At 40.0% G+C, this 21,238-nt stretch overlaps 3 protein-coding genes across 5 annotated transcripts; all 3 read right to left on the reverse strand.

The window, feature by feature from the left end:
- Positions 1-3,485: 3,485 nt before the first annotated feature.
- Positions 3,486-7,812, reverse strand: LOC116203473 (transketolase, chloroplastic). The gene is made up of 7 exons (XM_031535203.1): positions 7,272-7,812; positions 6,840-6,930; positions 6,649-6,754; positions 5,985-6,267; positions 5,442-5,590; positions 5,213-5,366; positions 3,486-4,845 (listed from the first exon to the last, which is right to left on the reverse strand). Exons 1-7 carry the CDS (start codon positions 7,752-7,754, stop codon positions 3,883-3,885), a joined length of 2,229 nt encoding a protein of 742 aa, XP_031391063.1. The 5' UTR covers positions 7,755-7,812; the 3' UTR covers positions 3,486-3,882.
- Positions 7,813-8,874: 1,062 nt separating this feature from the next.
- Positions 8,875-11,601, reverse strand: LOC116203474 (DNA repair protein RAD51 homolog 3). The gene is made up of 9 exons (XM_031535204.1): positions 11,337-11,601; positions 11,141-11,227; positions 10,928-11,050; positions 10,762-10,795; positions 10,606-10,676; positions 10,293-10,519; positions 9,853-9,984; positions 9,597-9,663; positions 8,875-9,398 (listed from the first exon to the last, which is right to left on the reverse strand). Exons 1-9 carry the CDS (start codon positions 11,446-11,448, stop codon positions 9,223-9,225), a joined length of 1,029 nt encoding a protein of 342 aa, XP_031391064.1. The 5' UTR covers positions 11,449-11,601; the 3' UTR covers positions 8,875-9,222.
- Positions 11,602-12,531: 930 nt separating this feature from the next.
- LOC116205948 (probable tRNA N6-adenosine threonylcarbamoyltransferase, mitochondrial) lies at positions 12,532-18,063 on the reverse strand. 3 transcript variants are annotated; one of them, XM_031538652.1, is made up of 13 exons: positions 17,740-18,063; positions 17,608-17,652; positions 17,157-17,231; positions 16,875-16,971; positions 16,231-16,321; positions 16,001-16,050; positions 15,217-15,381; positions 14,968-15,058; positions 14,629-14,704; positions 14,433-14,516; positions 14,140-14,254; positions 13,537-13,625; positions 12,532-13,087 (listed from the first exon to the last, which is right to left on the reverse strand). In XM_031538652.1, the coding sequence occupies exons 1-13, from the start codon at positions 18,016-18,018 to the stop codon at positions 12,953-12,955; spliced, it is 1,392 nt and encodes a 463-aa protein (XP_031394512.1). In that variant the 5' UTR covers positions 18,019-18,063; the 3' UTR covers positions 12,532-12,952. The 3 variants fall into 3 exon arrangements, with proteins under 3 accessions (XP_031394512.1, XP_031394511.1, XP_031394513.1); XM_031538651.1 differs by having other exon boundaries at positions 14,968-15,053; positions 15,191-15,381; positions 17,740-18,062; XM_031538653.1 differs by lacking the exon at positions 14,433-14,516 and having other exon boundaries at positions 14,968-15,053; positions 15,191-15,381.
- Positions 18,064-21,238: the final 3,175 nt, after the last annotated feature.

Here is a 21,238-nt window from a genome sequence, read left to right on the forward strand (position 1 = left end):
AGAAAAGGTATTACCGTAGAAGAGCAAGTCGGCATGTTCTTGTTGGTTATTTCATACAGTATGCGATTTTCAATGGTGGCGGAAAGGTTTCAGCATTCAAAGGAAACGGTTTCACGAGTTATCAAAAAAATTGCACGCGGAATACAAGAATTATCTGCCGATTTTATAACACCGCGGAACGTTCTTGTCCAGCCAGAAATTGAAAATGATGAAAGGTGGCGCTTCTTTAGGGTATGTTATCTGATAATTTCATACTGTATACAACTGTTTTTGGTATACTATGTGAGGTATATGACATCTTATGCGTTTTTGATGCAGCATTGTATTGGAGCTATCGATGGAACCCACATCGCTGCATGCGTGCCACAGGCGAACAGAGTATCTTATCGCGGTCGTAATGTCGATATATCACAAAATGTATTGGCTGTTTGTTCACACGACATGATGTTTACATACGTGATGACGGGTTGGGAGGGTTCCGCACACAATTCAAGAATATTTGCAGACGCTGCGGCATTGGAACGCTTTCCAACACCGCGTGGTCGTGAGTATTTGGTTATACATTTGCTTGTTTATAAGAAATTGCAAGCCAAAATTAGTTATCTTTAATTTACCTTTTGTTCTTTGCAGGACAATATTATGTTGTTGATGTAGGGTTTTCAAATATACCGGGATATTTGGCTCCATACAAGGGAGAACGCTATCACTGGAGCGATTTTCCTCGGCATAATCCACCAACAACGGAAAAAGAGCTATTCAACTAGCGCCATGCTTTAGTGCGTAATGTCATCGAACGTTGCTTCGGTAGTTTGAAAAAGAGATTCGCCATACTGAGTTCAATGACAAACTTCATACCGTATACACAATGACAACTTGTCTTTGCATGTTTTGTTTTGCATAATTTTATACACCGTAATAATTACCAGGACATATTATTTTTGGAGTACGGCGATGCGTGGGCAGATTACGATGAATTTCGCAATCTGCCAGTACAAGAAGGAAATAGAGTAGATGTAGACATGAATAGCGACGAAATGAACAATGTACGCAACCGTATTGCTACTCGATTATGGCTTGCGGAGAGAGGAGGGCGATGACATGCATTTAGGTGTTGTATTAGGCATTGTGTTAATTATTATTATGATGTGATAATGATAGTGTAAGCATTATATTAAATGAAATTTTCTATAACGGGGGTCTTCTTTTTGTTTCACTAATAATGGAGGCCACTCTCAAGCATTATATTAAATAAAATGAATATAATTGGAGTCTTTGTTTGTTTCACCAATAATGGGGCCACCCTCAAGCTTATTTAAATATATTTTTATCTTTTCTGTAATTGAATTGAGTTGAGTTGAATATTATTTCAAATCCAAACAAATCCTTAAAGTTTCATATTTGAAGCGAGTTTTCAAAAAATTGCTTTCGTTTTCAGAGCCGACCTTGGCCCACAACCATATGAGTAGGCGTTCTAAATCCCATATCGGTAATGCAATTGGAGATTTGGGATTTATATGTATGTATGGCCCAATGGCACGTGCAATTTTCTTATGGATGGCCGGTTGGACCTTCGAATTGGGCTGGGCTGGGCTGGGCTCGCGATCGAAATGCTGAAAAAGAAAGAGCTCCCATGAAATTCAATTTGGACTGGCTTTAGGACATTTAATGGACGAAAACAGTTAGAATGAGAATGTCATATCCCAATAAGCAAGCTGAAAATGTATTATAGAAAATTGACTCGGGAGAGTTTGATTATGTTGGCTTCACATGAACTGAAAGTGTCGACTTTCCTATCTATATTGATGGTTTTGACGGATGATAAGGTTTTCTATAGGCTACCGATCTTACTTCTTACTTGAAAGCGGGCCTGAATTACATCCATGCAACATTCAAGATAGTTCATGCCATGAGATTCGGCCTTATGGGGGTTATTGTTTGGGCTAGGCCGATAATCAGTAGTGTACTTCTCCACAAAACACATTTCAGCCAGCCCTGCATCTGGCTGTCTTAGATAGATTTGCAAGTTCGTAAAAAGATTCAATTGGATGTCGGAAGGTCGTCCAACATAAGCCTGACTACCCCTATCTGTACATTCATAATACATCAATAATACACAAGCTTACATTTGTAGATTTGTCCAAATTTCTCCGAAGATCGAACTCATGAAATCGCAAACTATACTTGTCAATGCACATTTCTGCAAGCCACCTCCTTTTCCTATGAGAGCTGGAAAAAGGAAAATGATTTGAGCAAGGAGTATAATAATTATTTTGTGCTTGCCCTGGAAGAGGTACATTTGGTCGGAGTTTGCAGTACCAGGTTTTTGTCATGCTTCTACTGCAGAAGGAAACATAATAAGGTTGAGAGACCGAAACTCGTTCTTCCGTTTTCTTCTATCGAAAATCGCCCTACGGCGCGTGCTAGTAACCAGGGAGGAAACCCGGGAAGCTCTCAAATCTATGAAAATCTTTTAAGACCCTCAATTGTCCATTGAGGGCAACCGCACGGCCCTATGGCTAGACCAACAAGGGGAACGGCAACGCATTCGAGCGAATAAGTTAGGATATTCTATCAACTGAAAGAATCAAAGAACAAATCCACAAAAACAAATTTAAGAGATATATAACTGTACAATTCCTGAACATCTATTGCCAATGTAATGTTTTATCCGACAGCGCCAATTCTGTCAATTCTCTACGCCCTATGAGACAACCTGAGCGACAAAAACAAAGCAATAATATTTCATTAGATAGAAAATGCTAAATCATCTATTGAATATCCCTTTGATATGGTGTAATTATAGGTTAGGCCATTATGAGTGAGATTTTAAATTAAGAGAATAGTTTAGGTTAATTATTAAGAGGAGATAGCAAATTGATATCTCAATAAACTATGAGTGAGAGACACATGGAGAGAGAATATGCTGTATGTTTGGTTGAATATGCTTGGCAACCCTCTCATGATTGCTGAGGTGCACAAGCATTTAATAAAAAAAAAATAGAGAATGAGAAAAAAAAAAATTTTAAAGAAGGATTTGGGAGTGTGGGTCCCACAGCAGAAGCCTATATAATTAAACAGTCAAGTTCATGTGCTCCTTCTTATTGAGTGAGAAAAATTAGATATGCAGGAGGAGAAGCTGCTCAGGCTAAGGCCACAAGTTGCTGAACTTTTGGTGAAGACAATAAGGATAAGGAGCTTTTGATAACAAGATCCCAAATGTTAGCCTCAGCTCACCCACAAACTCATCTATAGGTCAATATCTTCCTCTCACACTCAAATGGGGCTGGGGCCCATCACCAGCTACTGGCAGAGGACCTCTTGGCTCCAAACCTATGAGCATGACTGGTAGGTCCCACTTTCCCAAGTAGTAGGATTGCCCTTCTGCCCTTTTGAATGGCCTGCAATGCATGCAATGCTCTTATCCAGAACTACATATAAAACAGAAGCCACATTTGTCTTACAAGGCAAGAAACACTTTTGAGAAGTATATCAAACACCAAAGAGCAGTGGAATTCAAATCCAGCTGTATAATGATCTTCCGAATGAGAGGATTCATTATGTTCGACAACAGAAGATTACAAACTCGAGATTTGTCTGAGTAACTCATTTAGTTCAAATCCATCCTCCCTCCCCAGTCTGATCTGATCTATTTTGCTTCCATCAAGAACTATTAGCAGCAACTTAAAAAAAAAAAAAGCAGCAAAGACAAAGAAGAAAAAGGAAAAATCGAGCTTTCTTTTATTGCAACTAGAGAGACCTATTCCCGCGACATATCTCTGAAGTCATGGCCTCTTCACTTCATCTGAACATCCAAACCGCAACTCCAAATAATTAACAGAAAAGATCCAAGATTTGCTTGCAATTGCTAATCATGTCCCGAGTCTAAGAGGATAGTTCCTTTGCTGCAGCAACAACTGCCTCTGCTGTTATTCCAAACTCCTTATATATCTTTCCTGCAGGGGCACTCGCACCGAATCTGTCGATACCAATGGCCTTCCCTTTGCTGCCGACGATCTTCTCCCACCCGAATGTGGATCCTGCCTCGATGCTGACCCTGGCGGTCACAGAAGCGGGCAGGACACTTTCCTTGTACTCCGCTGACTGTTCATCGAAAAGCTCCCATGAAACGAAGGACACAACCCTCACTGTCTTCCCTCCCTTCCTGAGCTCGTCAGCGGCTTTAGCAGCAATCTCCAATTCAGACCCTGTTCCAAGCAAGATAAGGTCGGGCTTGTTGCCAGTAGAGTTGTCAGAAATTATGTAACCACCCTTGGCAACTCCATCAATGGAGGTTCCCGGGAGCTGGGGGAGCTTCTGCCTCGAGAGGGCAAGCACGGAAGGTCTCTTCCTGTTAAGCACGGCAACTTTATAAGCCCCAGCGGTCTCATTGCCATCAGCAGGGCGGAGCATTAGGATGTTGGGCATGGCCCGGAAGCTAGCGAGGTGCTCAACGGGCTGGTGAGTGGGCCCATCCTCTCCGAGCCCAATTGAGTCGTGGGTCATCACGTAAATAACTCCAGCTTCACAGAGAGCAGAAATTCTCATGGCAGCTCGCATGTAGTCAGTGAAGACGAAGAAGGTGGCACAGTAAGGGATGAGCCCGGGACTGTGGAGGGCAATACCATTGCAGATCGCTCCCATTCCGTGCTCTCTAACACCGAATCTGACATTCCTTTCCTCAGGAGTGTTCTTCTGGAAGTCTCCAAACATCTTGAGTAAAGTCATGTTGGAAGAAGCAAGATCTGCACTTCCACCAAGAAGGCCAGGCAGAACCTTTGCAAGGGCGTTGAGGCACTGCTGGGAGAGGTTCCTGGTTGCGTCTGCAGGACTCTCTGGGGTGTATGTCTGAAAGTAAAATTGAAAGGATCATTAACTTGCTCGTTAGATCTAAAGCACCATCAAAGGGAGGAATGGAGTAAAAATGTAAGGCAGAAAATGGAGAATGAAACACATTTGTTGAAAAGGGTAAAACTAACAAGTGCCTTGAAGGCAGTTGCAGTTCTCGTGTGAAAACTACTTGAATTTGAACCTATATTTTCCACAACACAATGTGAGTTTTCAGATACATGTTTCCAGTGCATAGATTTCAGAGAAAATGCACGCGATTCCATCAAAATATCATATTTAACGAGAAAAATTACTTGATTTCAGTATAAATAAGATTCCTTAAACTAGTGCCCTAGGGGCATTTAAGATCTTGAGCTCTACTCACCGGCAGGGCTTTTTCCCATCCCGCAGGGAATTCACCCTTGACGATAGACTTCAGCTCTGCAGCTTCTTCCTTGTATTTCTTCTCATATTCCGCAAACTTAGCATTCCATTCAGCCTCAAATGCAGCACCAGTAGGGATGTGTCGACTCCAATGGCTAATACAAAATTCACAGTCAACTTTCGATTCATCCCATAGCGAACAGTTTAGATCTCTGTTGATAAACACATACCTCTTGACATCCTCAGGAACGTGGAAAGGCTCATAGGGCCATCCAAGGTTCTTCCTGGTAGCATCCACTTCCTTGGCACCTAAGGCACTCCCGTGCACACTGTAGCTGTTAGCCTTGTTGGGTGAACCAAAACCAATGGTGGTCGTTACCTGAGATTTCCCGGGAAAAAGCCCAAAAAGATGGACAAGACAACAGTATCGGTGTCAAGAGCAAGTGAGATTTAAAAAAGGCTAACCCATGCAAAGAAGAGAAAGAAAAGAGATTGATCTGAGCTAGTTAAAGAAACCCCACATGCACATTCAGAAATTTTTCATGTAAATGGATCCACCTAAAAGTCAATTGTCTTCCCTCAGATTGAAACCCATTTAATTGAGGAGCAACAAATGCTGGGGACAGGGCAATTGGATATTATATCTTTCCCATGAAGATCACTACCAACCAAATCTAGATGTCTTTCGACCAATACTTTAATTAAAAACACAATGACAACTACATGGTCCTCCATATGAAGCCACCTGTAAAGCATGATAGGATATATCTAACCTTAATCAAAGTGGGCTTGTCCTTCACCGCCTTTGCTTCCTTAATTGCAGCACGAATTTCATCATAACCTGTGTTACCATTCTTGACCCAGATAACATGCCACCCAAGACCCTCAAAACGGGTGTCGACACTCTCGGTGAAGGCAATTTCTGTGTCACCATCGATGGAGATGTGGTTATCATCGTAAAATGCTATCAGTTTCCCGAGGCCCCAGTGTCCTGCTAGGGAGCAGGCTTCATTGGCGATACCCTCCATTTGACACCCATCTCCAAGGATAACATATCTAAACAGGAAGGAAAAAAGAAAAATGTCATTGACATCATTGTTCGTAGAAGAGAACACCAAAAAAAAAAAAAAAAAATATATATATATATATATATATACAAGGTGGCACTGCAGTTGGATAACATATGCAATACATTATCACTTAGAAGCAAATTAAGAGATCGTTAAGCAAAGAAGAAAGAAGGGAATGAGAGCGAAGACAGAGAGAGACATCTCAAGATAGCTGATTTATGAATTAGTTCGCACTTGAGATGTCTCTCCATTCTCTCTTCTTCCCCTTTCCCCTTTCTCCGCCTAGGACTAGCTCTTAATTGACTCTTAAGCACTCAAAATTTTAGTCATTTCTGAAAAAGACCCTAATTTTAGTGAGGTGTATTACGTATAGTGGTCGACAATTTCGGAATCGGGCTTGTTGAAGCGGGCAGCCAAATGCTTCTCGGCGAGGGCCAAACCAACAGCATTGGCAACTCCTTGGCCAAGAGGACCTGCACAGTGAATATACAATTCTATTTAATCATACTGCCAAAGCAACAGACAATCGCGAATAAACATGAAGGAACAATAATTTACCTGTTGTGACTTCAATACCAGGCGTCTCAAAGTTCTCAGGGTGTCCAGGAGTTCTGCTTCCCCACTGACGGAAGCTCTTCAAGTCCTCGTCCTGTAAACAATCAATCCCGAACGGAACGTTTTCAGCTCAAAGAAGAACAGCTGAGATTACTTTCTTCTCTCATTCAAGCAACACTTGAAACAATTCGAACCTAAATAAACAAACATGCTTGCCCTTTTAAGAAACATTAGTCCTATCCTGAAAGACGAGTTTTTGATCTTTGATCAAGAATCTAAACTCTGTGTTGTAATACATTTTCTCAACGCGACAGCAAGTTCAGATCAGTTTTCAGCTCAATCACAGAGAAACCCGTAAATCATCTCGAAAACCCGCTCCACAGAATGATCATATCAACACAGTTAAAAGAGAGAGGAGGAGGAAGAGAAGCTCACCTTGACGCTGTCGTAGCCAGCGAGATGCAGCAGAGCGTACTGGAGCATGCACCCGTGACCGGCGGAGAGCACGAACCGGTCGCGGTTGAACCAGTAGGGGTTCTTGGGGTTGTACCTCATGACCTCGTCGTAGAGGATGTGGCCCATTGGGGCGCAGCCCATGGGGAGGCCAGGGTGGCCGGAGTTGGCCTTCTCGACGGCATCGATGGCCAGGAACCTGATAGTGTTGATGGACTTCTCGACGAGGGAGGTCTCAGCGGTGGCGCCGACGGTCTCGACGGCGGCGGAGGAGGCCCTGATGGCGGAGCGGGAGGCCGAGGAGGGGAGGCGACGGCGGCGGTGGGCGGCGGAGAGCGGGGAGAGCTTGATGCGAGAGAAGGAAGGGAGGGAGAGGGAGGATTGGTTGTTGGGAGCCCCGGTTGAAGGGAGGGAGGGGCGGGAGAGGAGGGCCTGGGAGAGGGCCGGGGAGGAAGTGGCGGCCATTGTAGAGAGAGAAAGAAGAGAGAGAGAGAGAGAGAGAGAAGGAGAAGGAGATGATGACTGAGGAGATCGTGGGTGGTGGAAATGGAGATTATAAGGAAGGAAGGGGACAGACAAACATTGAACTTCTCGTCTACACAAAGGGACAGTTGGTGAGTGTCGAGAGCTGACCGTTAGATTCAGTGGAGATCCCATCCCGGCCGTTGACTGAGGGTGGGCGTTTAGGAGAATGCTCCACCTTTCAATTTTCAATCCTTTTTCTTACCCATATATTTTTTAAAATATATATATATATTGAAGAATATAATATTTTCCTCGAATCATATTCGTGTTCGATGTTATTTTATGAGTCCATGCATCACGCCGATGCTAGAGGAATTTTACCTTCTCTTCCACGGTGAGCAATGTCGCATCTATTACCACTAAATCTCAGCTCCCGATTCGATAAAAAAAAAATGCGACGGCATCCGGATACGAAATTAGTACATCTTAAATGACTATCCTGCTGGCCTATTGACACCTACAATACCTGACCATTGAGAGCGAGTTTAGGCGTGTCCACATTTTGCCCATATTTCTAGTTCTAACAACGTTTGGTGTCAGCCGTCACGGACAGGAGTTTCGGCGGCGGCTGGAAAATTAAGAAAAGCCATTGGAGAGAAGAAGTTGGGTGGGTCAAGAACGGCAAAGCGAATCTGTGCTTTTTCATTTGGAAGGTTGAAGTTGAAGATTTGTTCCAAAAAACAGTCCCAACAATAAGTTAGTTCCGAGAGGAGAACGGGCACGTAAATATATATAAAAATGACACAGAGGCTTCTTGTAATTCAAACTTCAGCTACCAAAAGCTTTTATTTCTTACAGTTAAAAATTTGATCCTTTCTGATCATCCGACATCGATCATGTGCTGAATTCTCGCTCCGTTGTTTCGTTATTCTTCACCGCACGCAGCTGCTGATGGAAATAAATGAGCTCTGCACTGCAGCTGTAATAATAGGGATCATAAAATACTCTGGCACTGATAACTTCACACCAACCCCTCCAAAATCGAGAAACATAAGGGTCGAACCATTTGGTGCCGGGATATGTTGCCAATCTCGGGAAACAAAGCGAGGCAACACCACAATTCAAATCGAACTGTAACTGCTATCTGAATTATATACATTTTGCAGACAAGCAGCAGGAAATGGTAAATATGATATTCTGGTTCTTTATGGTGCAGAAACATCTTTAATCGTAGATCTCAGAAAAAAGCTCCTTCGAGGTTCTATACGTCATGGCTTTTGTGTGCACTAAACTTAAAAGCAGCTCACAGAAATGGACTGTGAAAGTCAAGAAAACAATGCCAAAGGGTTCCAATGTTGATACTTCCGGAGGTTTTCGGGAAGCCAATACTTGTCTAAACTTCCTGTACCTATTCACATCCCTATACCCAGATAAAGGTTGATGTTCTCCTTGTGAACCTATTAATTGCTTACATCATCTTCATTCGTTTGCTGTCCGAAACCAAATTCCTGATCCCGCTGCTGGTAACAGCATAGGGCGCTGACCTGGACCGAAGTGAGGGCGACTTGTCGATATAAGCATACCTCTCGTTGCCATTCCAGTACAAAATGATTCGGTTTGTGCATGCATGAGACCAGCTATCACCTGCTCATAATGGTAAATCACATAAGCCCCCATAGAGCTAATTTTATTCTTCAGAATACAAAGAAAAGGGAAAAGCCTATGTATCACAATGCGCTCGTGTATGGAAGAAAAGAAGAGGCTTCATGGAGCCGCAATCATCAGAAGCAATATAAACCAGTCATTGGACAGAAGGCAGTGAAGTCGACTATAAGAAGTTACCTAATGCTAGACTCAGCTGTAACGAGCCTTCTGTATACTTGTTGGCCGCTTGATTCAAAAGGACAACCTGGGAAAGCAGAGGGGAACACAGAAGGAAGAAATGTGAATTTCAGGGCATCAGAGAAAGTTTTGTACATCCAAAATTTACACTATTTTACCATCAAGAGTCAAGACTTTTACATAAAGCTTAGGACGGGTAAGATGTATCATATATCAGTTAGGGACTTTTACTATGCTGAAGATTATCAAAACTTACAGCTAGAGAAAACTTTTTTGCAAGCTTCATCAGCTTCAGAGCCATTCCACTTAGTAACCTTGTTCTGAGGGCCATGTCGTCAAAATCTTGACGGAAATGGAAAGTAATACTGTCGATTATGACAATTTTAACCTGTGAAATCAAACACGTTTCACGTGATAAGTAAGCTAACTACTAAAACATGGTACCAGGAGCATAATGATAAGGAGCTCTGCATTCAAACAAGCTATTCCAGAAAACGTTTCCAACAGAAACCCCCAATATAATCGTGCAATGCATAAAACTAAAGCTTAGATTCTAAAGATACAACGAATAGTGATTCTTATAAGACACCAGATGCCTTTTCTTTTGTTGCTGAAAGGAGGACACCATATGCTATTATTCAACAGGAACAATGATAACAGAAGATCCTTGCTTGAAATGAGCAAACATCTACCTACTTCTCTATGCGCACAGATGATCTTGTCCAAGGAATTGACCAAAGCAATCTGTTCGGTATAACTGCAGACCCGGTAACATATTATGTTCTCCAAGAAATCTTGAGGCTGCATCAGAACCTGGCCTGAAGGTAAACCATTTCTTGAGAAATCATAGTTCGCCGACATTTCCTCCGCACATGCTTTGGCGATTTGCAGCACACGCTCTACCATAAAGCTTCCTTCCGTATCTGATCATCTCAAAAATGCAACTTCAGTTGTTTAAGAAATGCAGGATGAAACAGAGAAACCGAATAGTCATCAAATTGAAGCTGACCTATATATATGGCCTTTCCTCCTAAGCCTCTGCAATCGACTGGAATTTGAACATTGACCGCAAGCTGAATCCTGTTAGAACAAGAAGCGCATCGATCATGGGAGAAATATAAACCAACCTGGGATAAACATAGACCGCAAGAGTCGGAATTCATACCCAATCTGCGTCTTGCCGATTCCTGGTATTCCACCTGAAAGCTCACAAAATGTTGCTTGATCAACATAACACTATCGATAATTCCAGAGCAATATTCACTCGAAAACCGATGCAGAAATTCACAAAAAGTGGACAATGCATTTCAGCTACCGAACAGAAACCTCACCAATTTCAGTGACTTCCTTGCAGCTTATTCCTCCACCCAGGATGTTATCGAGGTCAGCGGAAGATGTGGTGATTCTGGTGAACAGTTCCTCCTCGTGGAGCATCTCCCATGCCGTTTGGGCGCCTGCAAGAGGGGGGCCGCCATTAATATGAGTGCTCAAAAATCATAAGTTACTCCCCGGTCTAACTCAATTGGTATGAAATTTGCGGGTACCGTTGATAGCAGGGCTTCGACTGGGGCTGCCCCCACGGGAGGCGTGCTTGATGATTACAAGGGCTTCGGTCTCTGTTATACTCAAATCTGTCCAGAAACGGGAAGAATGTGTAAACGCTGCAGAAAGAATCGGAAAGGCAAACCCAGAACAAAGTTAGAGAGAGAGAGAGAGAGAGAGAGAGAGAGAGAGAGAGACCTCGAGAGAGGAGAGAGGGAGAGAGGGAAGAAAGGGAAGAGAGAGAGGTGTAGCCGGCTGAGATAAGCTTCCCCTTCTGCGTCGCCGATATCGGCAGCCTCCCCACTTCCATGACTTGTCTACTACTCCGGCGTGGTGTCCTTCCGGCGAAGAGGAAGTGGACGGAGGCGAAAGAGACGACGTCCTGCTGTTCGGAAAAGAGTTCCACTTACCTCCACTCTCTCTCTCTCTCTCTCTCTCTCTCAAATTTCTAAAAATTTAAAAGGAAAAAAATAGCGCCATGTTCCACTTACGGTCCTGATTTGACATCGAGACAAATAGCGCCATATGTTTTTTCCACGGACATATAATACTGTGTAGTTTACACCGTCAGACGTAAAGAGTAATGCCGTTAATTTTTTCGTCAAAAACTTTATTTTTTAAAATAATATATTTTTAAATTTTAAAATTACCCTTGTGAGACCAAAATGGTCTTATATATTATTATAAGGAGTAAAACACAAGGTAATATATGTCACCACAAAAATCACATTGTGCATTTTGTCCTAACCTCAAATTACGAGAGGATTTTTGTACTTTTTTGAATTTAAAAATGACCCAGCTTTTCTAGATTTTGTAAAATTTTCCACCCAACTATCTCTTCCCTCTTTCTGCGACCCTCACTCTCTCTTGCTCGTCTCTCCTCCTCCTCTCTCGATCATTGGAGTTCCCATTGACAACCCGGTTATTATATATGTGATGGTGGTGTGTTTGATCGACACGATCACTAGTCGAGGATAACCTGCAGATGTTCTCGATCGAATAGCCACTGAAACTCGTGGCCCCTGAGCCTTAAGCTATTATTGAAATTCATTCGAGTTTAGTTTTGACAATTAGTTGCTCGATAACGGTTTGGTTTGACTGTTCCCATCGACAAGAAAAATTTTTTGGCCAATTCTTTCAATCGGCACTTCTATTGGGGGATCTGCAACCTACTGATATAGAGCCAGCAGTGCTTGAGAGTCGCTCAACTTGCTCTCGGCATTAGCTAGACGGGTTGGATGTGCCTCCACCTGAGTCCAGCTCTTCAACCGGAACAAACCTCAAGCAACCTGTAAGAAATCAAACCGAACCTATAGACATTTCCATCTTCAACAGTATCAAAAATCTGCTTTTGTTTCAATATGAAGACTCGGAATGATTTTCTGCAACCATGTTGAGGAAATACCGCAATATGAGATACCCTGATACCAACTTTTCATCGTCTTTTATCTCTGTAACATTGAACAAATCAACCCGGATCATACATAAAATGAAGTGGACTGACACGATCATCTCGGCATGGTCAGTCCAAAACATGTGCATTTTTTGTGTTTTCACCAAAAAAACTACATAATGCATACAACCAAGAACCAGTCATCAAATATACATTGTAAACCTCGGTACAACTGATTGTGTTCCACCAGTTTTGAAAGGAGGTTGTAATTAATTGTCTGCCGCGCTTCGCTCTCTGAATGAGTTCCCATCCATTCCCGATGAACAAACGATCACAACATGCGCAGATTGAACCCACCATGGCATATAACTATTAGCAGAGCACTGACAAGTGAATAGTATTGGAAGAAGATGACGAACTTCTAATGTTGTTGCTGAAGAGATGCTTGGATTATGGATGTCAGAGAAGGATGAACACGGGCTCTTCTCAGTGACCGAGCTTCGCTCCTTCCTTTGTCATATTCCTCCCCGAGTGGCCACCTTGGCCTTAGATCATACTGATTCAAATTGTACAAGAAATTACACTTATGATACCAGAGAGACACCAAAGCTAAAAGACTGCAGAGAAATTAAAACATCGTTCTGTAGCATAGATAAGAATTTTGCAGAACCAGAGTAAGCATTTCTTATCTGTCAGACTCAATGCGTCATCAGCCATGTAGAACTTATATAAAGGTAATTTTGTAAAATCTAATTGCACAAACTGTTGCCCTTCAAACAGGATAGTGGACATCTCATCCTACCATAAACAACGATCGAGATGTTGTAGTTGAGCTCCTAGACAAAGGAACAGCCATGACTGTGAAAACTGTGTTTTGCCAGATGGCTTTGATTTTCAGTTTTTTATCCTTTCCCAAATATTCCATATAGCATATTACACAATGAGAGGAAAAAGCATATTTTGTAAACAAATGGCGATGATAAGGTTTCACAGTTCGAGACAAACCACGACATCTTCAGGTTCATCAGCAGGTGGTGGGGGATCAAATCTACCCATGCGAAAGTGCTCGATTCCAGTCCATGCTACCATCACCCCTACTCATGAAATCAATGCATTAGTTTTCCTTGTCCTTCATTGACTAATGCTTGTAATGTGATGCCACAGAGAGTGACAAAAAGCTAATAGCCAGTTTAAATCCCGCCCCAGATTTGATGTGAAGGAAACATCAGCTAGATAAGTCATTTTTGCACGAAGCAAGAGCAGACAAATCCGAGTCACTGGAATAGGGTCTTTTGATGTTCTTATAGATAGCATAAAGCATCAGGACATCTTTAAATTGCACTTCTCTTTTCGAAAATCGAAAAATAACATCCTGAACTGTAATCTCCTCTAGCTCCAAGTTAATTTCACTAGCAAAAGATTTCACCACTAATTATGTGTTACTAAACCTATGACAACCAAAAGAAAAGAGGGATTATCAGATGAGTTAACTTCTAGGAAAACTGTTTCCTCCACTAGTGAATTTGCAACTAAAGTTTCTGATCGGTGAAATGATGTCCAAATGTCCGAAAAGGGATTCAATCTCTCCCATCATGTGATATAACTCACCGTTGTCTGTGCAAAGGCTAGGAGGAGGGCAAACAAGTTGCAGGCTCTTTCTCTTCACAACCTCATCGAGCCGAGCCCTCACATACTGGTTCGATGCAACTCCTCCAGAAACAACCTGCATGTGTACTCTGAATCATTACATAATACCACCGAGTTTCCCTTTTCATTAGCAACTTACACACACACATACACATATATGGGGGGGGGGGGGGGGGGGGAGAGAGAATAGAGTGACAGAACAAAAGCAAAAAGTGAAATGGAAAAAAGAACGAATGTTTAATTATTGAGGTCACCAAATGTTTTATGGAAGGTTCAATGTTCATGGCCCAATCAATTGCACGTTCACATCTCTCTTCTAAGTGTAAAACTGCAACTCGCTGCATGAAGAAATTACTAATAGAAATCAGAATTTAAAGATATTGAACAGCGATGAACTTTAATCCTTATATGATTGGGGAAGGAAAACATGTTCTTCAGAAAGAAATTAACCTGAAATGAGGCAGCTATGTCAGCTCGGGAACATCTGTCTTCAACACTTGAAAAAGAAAGAGGAATCTCAACATTTCTGCACACATCAATAGATGTTCTATTCTTAGTGCAATAGACATTCTATTCTCACATGACAAGAGAAAGTCATAAGTGCAAGTAATTTAGAAGAAGCAAAATGTTTACATTATATTCTCATCATTTATCTTCTTAACATACAAATTGCATAATATTATTGGACATAAAACTTAGCCACCCCTTTCTCTGAACTTTAACCGTACTTCACCAGAAAGCAGTATATAAAGAAAATACCAAGTAATTCAGGTAATCTGTTTGACTTACATTTTTTTGGATTCAATTGCCAGCCTCACTTGAGTCTTCAAACCAGCATAAGAAAAGTTGCAATCTTTATGTTGTTTCATTGGAGTCTGAACTAGATATGAAACAACAGAAATCCCAAGGGCAAATAGTAAGAGATAACTTAACTCATTATGCATAAATAGCCATAATACTGAAAGATTTCATGACACGAAGAAATGCAGTGCAAAAGCAGAATCAAAATTACCGAAAATTTGACTGATTCAGGATCACCTTCGCGTGCAAGCTCCTCTATAGCAGGCCCACCACTCCTCCTCATATCAAGGCCCAGCCATTTTGCAGTCTTATCATATGCCTCGCCAATGGCATCATCTATCGCGGTGCCAAGTTGTACATATTGACCCAGGTCTCGAGCAAGAATAAGTAAATTATGTCCACCTAATTAACATCCAATTACAGGACAAAACAAAAGTTCTTATGTTAACCAGCACAAGAGCAGAAAAGTAATTAGACTATTTCGGTTAAATCCCTCCAAATTTCTACACGATACTTCAAACTTAACATGAATGTAACAGCCAGAACTTCCTGTAGGATGCCACTTTGAAGAAACTCCTGCTTAAACTATTAAACTTGGTTTGCTAATACTTTAGTAGTTGGACATGTACCGTTATATTAAGTGACATGTTTCACAAGAGCTAATTATTGCAGAACTCCAATAAGAATTGCCTCGAAAAGATTAATTGTTTTAGCATCTGAGGCACTTTTGAGAAGTGAATTGTCTGTCTTATCAATATGAAGAAACTTACATGAGATGATGAACTCCGGATAACTTACTTTGCCATTGGCAACATTAAAATAAGCAAGCTAAATAGAAGAAATGAAATGGTCCAAATGATAAGTGAGTCATAATCCTTTCCAATATACTTAGGAGAAGTCATAAGCATCTCTAATACATAGAAAACTCCTTTCATTTTCTTCCTTGCTTTTCAGTGACTTGCATAACATTGCAAATTCTCAGACAATCAAACACGAGGAAGAACAAATTACAAACGCTTACCAGAAATAAGCAGCACCAAGAATGGAAATTCCAACTCTTGTTTGACTAGCCTACAATAAGAAATAGGAATTCATACAGTTCAATCACTGTCACACATTTCTTATTAAAAGAAGCAATATCAGACTTCTGAGATCACGTGGAAATAATGTCTCATGTATCTGCATAGACGAAAAATAAAGTTATAAAATGTGTAGAGCAGCTATTATAAGATCATTTGTTTCCTACCTCACCTTGCTACTAAAGCATGGGCCTCCATATGATGCACACCAACTATCGGCTTTGTGAAGCGACCAGCAAGGTTCCGAGCTTTTTGAACACCAACTGCATTACATTAAAAGATGCATATCACATTGCATTATCATGTATGATACTAAGATAAGGAATACTAACATAACTTACCCAAAGAAAGCAAAGCATGCACTATTCTATCCACTTTCTTTTCCAAATATTCTATTTCTGGCATAAAACAATGCAAAACCTCTTCTTATGCTAATACAGCACATGTCTCAAACAAGAATCAATCACTTTCCTAATTTGCTCATGCATGTCTGAGCAATCTAAAATGTAGATCTTTCCGATCACAAACCCACCAACACAATGCAGGGGGGATAAACCTCTGGTTAAACCGGATTCTTAAGCTTCATTGATTTCAGTAAACTGGGAGACTACAGATTAAGCAATACTATCGGATAAAGGGAGCTGGCAGAAGTCTCTATTTGCCTCCGTCTTCATAACGAGAAAGCAAACTTTGATTATGAATCATTTCAAATATGTAAAAGCAAAAGTCTAAGAGACACATCAAATTGATAGCTTGATTTTTTATTAGAGAAAAACTTAAAGAAACTACCATGTAAAAGAAGTAATGTCTAATTACCACGAAGACATAGGCTTAGACCAGGACCAATGGTGACAGCAACAGCAGATAGATCTGTCTCAGCTATTTTAGCCTTATCAAGAGCATCCTGCACAACCTGTATTTAACAAGCAGGAAGGTATGCTCTTTTCAAACAGTGTAGAATCAGAATATGCTATGCAACATCATTCAAAAACCATGAAGCAGTCATGGAGACTTCTCAGGATAAGTACAGCGTGTTGAGAAATGGTAAAAGTAGAAGGTCCTAAAAAAGAGATTGGAAGCGGCGGGGAAAGCTCTTACCTTATCAATCACTTTTGCATGAGCTTCTTCTGCCATTTTAGGAGCAACACCTCCATATTGAGCAAGCAAATCTGCCTTGACATGGGAAACAACAAAATTTGAGCTAATTGGTTGCACTCTAAGCAAAAACCATTAGCTTGCAAATTTTTCACATAAAATGAGCAATCTTTTATGGACTGTGAGCAGATAAAACCCAAACCAATTCTAAAAAACCTGTCAGAATTCATAACAAAATGGTCCGGCAGAAAGGAAACACTCAAAAATCAGATAACAATGAAAACTTCCGAGTAAGAAGTTCGGATATTTAAAAAAGCAATATCAATTCTGATTCTATAAGTACGTCATACCAATCCCGGGATAAGCGTACTTGCCGGTAAATAATAACCACAGAGAAATTTTAACAAACGCCTGAGCTGCATAGGACTTGAGAGGAAACTTTCCGAGACCATACCTGGGAAGACACAACTTGGCTCAGAATCTCCCCGTTGCTCCTCACCTGAAACACAATCACAGGCTAACACTTCACCCAACAAAATGAAATTCCAAGGAAACTGCAGAAGCCGAAAGGAAACCGGGAGCTCACGACAGCAGCAGCCGTGTCATCGCAGCTCGTCTCGATGCCGAGAACTACCAAGTCGTCGCCGTTGGAGATTGCTCTGCAGTGTGACGGAGAAAGGGCAGGTTTCGAAGCGGAAATGTGGATTGAGGAGGAACCGAGAGGCGAGCACATTAGCCGGAGCTGTTGGTGCGCCTTCTGCCTCGGCGAGTTGACGGACGTGAGAGCAAAGGGAAGCCATAGTTTCGGGTATAGATGCAGGCGGGAAATTGTGGAGGAGAGCGAGAGAAAGGTAGAAGACGCCATTGAAGCGATAAAGAAGCGAGCTTGAGAATTCGGGAACTACAGCGAACGAGAAATAATATAACAGAGGACGGTCGCCCCAGAGAATATGATAATTCTGAATTCGTCCCGGGTATTTTTGTATTTTAACCAGTCATCCCTGAAAATATTTTCATTGGAAAATGATGACTCTTTTTTTTCGATGTGAACCCTAATATTCAGAAGGCTCAATTGAGTTTGGACTAATCTATTTGAGCTGGATAGACCCGCTAATAGGTAAAACTCTCCCATCGTGAATTTTATGCATTTACAATTACTCGAACTTGAGACTTTGCTTAAATATAATAAGTATCGAACCGCTTGAATCAATTCACATTAGTGAAAAACTATGATTTTAACCCTGTGTTTGGATTGAGGTAAAGAGGTTTTTATATGAGAATTTTTGAAAATTTCATGCAATTTTTTTTTTTTACCTTAGCTACATTTCACTCATAGTCATATCCAAACAAAGTATAACGTATTCACCGAAAAAACAATGCATAACTTAACAAGCAAGAGAATGACACACTTGATCGGAATTGAGCTAAAGTAGAAGGAAAACTTGCACTGCGCCATTATGGACTCAAAGCTGGCCTGTCGAGCTTGGTTCACTCAATTCATTTCCTTTCTATAACATCGGATTATTTTTCATTTATTATGACGATTCAAAATTTACCTTCTTTCTAATTTGTGGCATCTGATGTGGTGGTTTGATTTTTGTCATTCAACTTATTTAATGGATTTCTGCTTGATTTATAGGTTTAACTTCTTTGTGGTTTAGGCCCCGTTTGAATTGTTAAACTGATTTTAGAATCATGATTTTGATTTTAACTCAACACACTACACAACAAAAATACACGTTTTCCAAGTCAAATCCATAATACTATCTCATTTGTCTTTTTCCACAATCAAAATCAAAATCAAAATTAAAATTAAAATCATGATTCTAAAATCACATTAACAATTCAAACGCAGCATTAAAATTTTGTTGAAGTTTTGAATTTGCTGTTTTATTTTTAAGGAGGGATAAACTTCCATCGGGATGCTCCTTAAAAGGAGCAAAGTGCACAGTCCAATCGAAGAGCACCACATCACTGTCCGTCAAGAAACTTGTTGAACAAGGAATTTGTTTTTTTAAACATAACTAAATACTAATAATTCATCCAAAAAAAAACTTACTAAATAATAACAAACTCATTATTTTTTTTAATAAAAAGATGCATTGTTTTGTAAGAATATTGTTAATTTAAATACAACAAGATCCTTATTAAATAATAAAGTTTCATGTAAAATAACAATAATATTGCTTTTTTGCAACATTGTTAAAAGTACATTTTTAAGGATGCTTCTGACCCTAGATGCTCTTTTCTAAGGATTGATATGCATAATCACTTTTCACTTTGTTGTTTGATTGGGAGGTTTATCCCGCTAAGAGATAAACTTCAATGAGGATGCTCCTTAAAAGGTGCAAATTGTTCAGGTCAATCAGATAATGCCACGTCATCATGTATCAAATTATTGTTGTTAAATAATAGAAGTTTTATTATTTGACTAGAGTGTTATTATTTTTGAATTTAACGAGATACTTATTAAATAATGAGAAATTCACTTTTTTTTTTATAATGAGGGTGTATGAGTTTTACCCGACTAATAAGGTGATGCATTATTTTGGAAACTCATTAATTTGAATAGAAGAGGAGTCTTGCTAAATTGCAAGTTTTCTTATAAAACAAAACCAAATTTAACTTAAATTAATTTCATTTTTCCCTCAATTCAACAACATAATTATTACTTTTTATATTTTCTTCAAATTCTCTCTTTTACTTTTCCTTATATATTATTACAATTAATTTTTTAATATTAAATTCTTTCAACTATTCAACGTTTTTTCTCAATTCAATTCAACAACATAATAATTATTTTTTTATTTCTTCTTTAAATTCTCTTACATACTTTTTTCAACTACTTTTGTTTTCATCTTTTCAAATAAAACTAAATCAAATTAAATTAAACTTAACCTCGTTACCAAACACAATATAAGAACCCTGTTATTTTTTTGAAACATCCTTAAATGTGTAGTTTTAAGGAGCCTCCTAACAGTAGGCACACCTAACTTAAAAGGGAAGAAAACTTATTTCATTCATAAAAGAAATGCAGTTTTGATCCTTAACCATTAACATTTTAGTCTTAAATTTTTATTTTTTTATTATTCTCATCCTCACTATTTCACGTATTTGCACTTTAGGAAGGTTACTTTTACCATTAAAAAACTAGTTTTCCATCAATTAAATATTTTTAGTAATAAGTATATATAAAATATATTCGAAATATAAAAAAGAAAAGATAGAAAACAGTGGACTGGGCTAGAGGGAAGGAGGGAAGAAAAGAGGGGGACGATGGAGGTCAGGCCAGCATTGCCTCCGGCAAGTACACTGATGGTCCCCCAAGTCCCTTGGGGCAATAAGGCCACTAAAATCCTTGGTAGGATTGCCATCTGCTTTGAATGGCTTTAGAGACCTCATCACGATGGTGGTCTCGCAATGATTGGGCTGACCGATCTCTTATGTCTTCCCTTTCTCTTAGCAAGAAGAGAGAGTAGGACACAGTGGAGGCTCATCACTAGTAACCCCGTGAGGTCACTAATGAACTCGTTAGGGCCGATGGGGTGGGCATTCGACCACCCTTCTTCTCCCTCTCCTTTTCTTTTTAGGGATAAATTTTTTTTGCCACAAACAACATAATTTCAAGATTCATATGGTGCGTTTGGATTCAGAATTAAAATAATTTTGATTTTGATTATAGAAAAGGACAAATGAGATGCGATTATAAATTTGACTTGGGAAACGTGTGTTTTTATTGTGTAGCGTGTTGAGTTAAAATTAAAGTTAAAATTTTTGACTTGGGAAATGCGTATTTTTGTTGTGTAGTGTGTTGAGTTAAAGTTAAAATTAAAATTAAAATGAGGTGTTTGGAATTCCAAACAGGGCAATAATTTTTCATTGTAAACTTTAGTATTCGACAGTTTAAAAGACCTCAACTAATTCAGTCGAACCACTAAGGGTGAAGCTCTCCCAGCTAAATTTTCTCCATTCACAATATTCGAACTCGAGATGTTACTTAAGGGAAACAAGCGCTGAACTACTTGAACTAACTCATATTGGTTAAAAGATGTCCCTTAAATTTGTAAAATCTTCCGATTTTTGAA

This window comes from Punica granatum, chromosome 4, assembly GCF_007655135.1.
Source record: "Punica granatum isolate Tunisia-2019 chromosome 4, ASM765513v2, whole genome shotgun sequence".
In the NCBI taxonomy this organism is placed as follows: Eukaryota; Viridiplantae; Streptophyta; class Magnoliopsida; order Myrtales; family Lythraceae; genus Punica; species Punica granatum.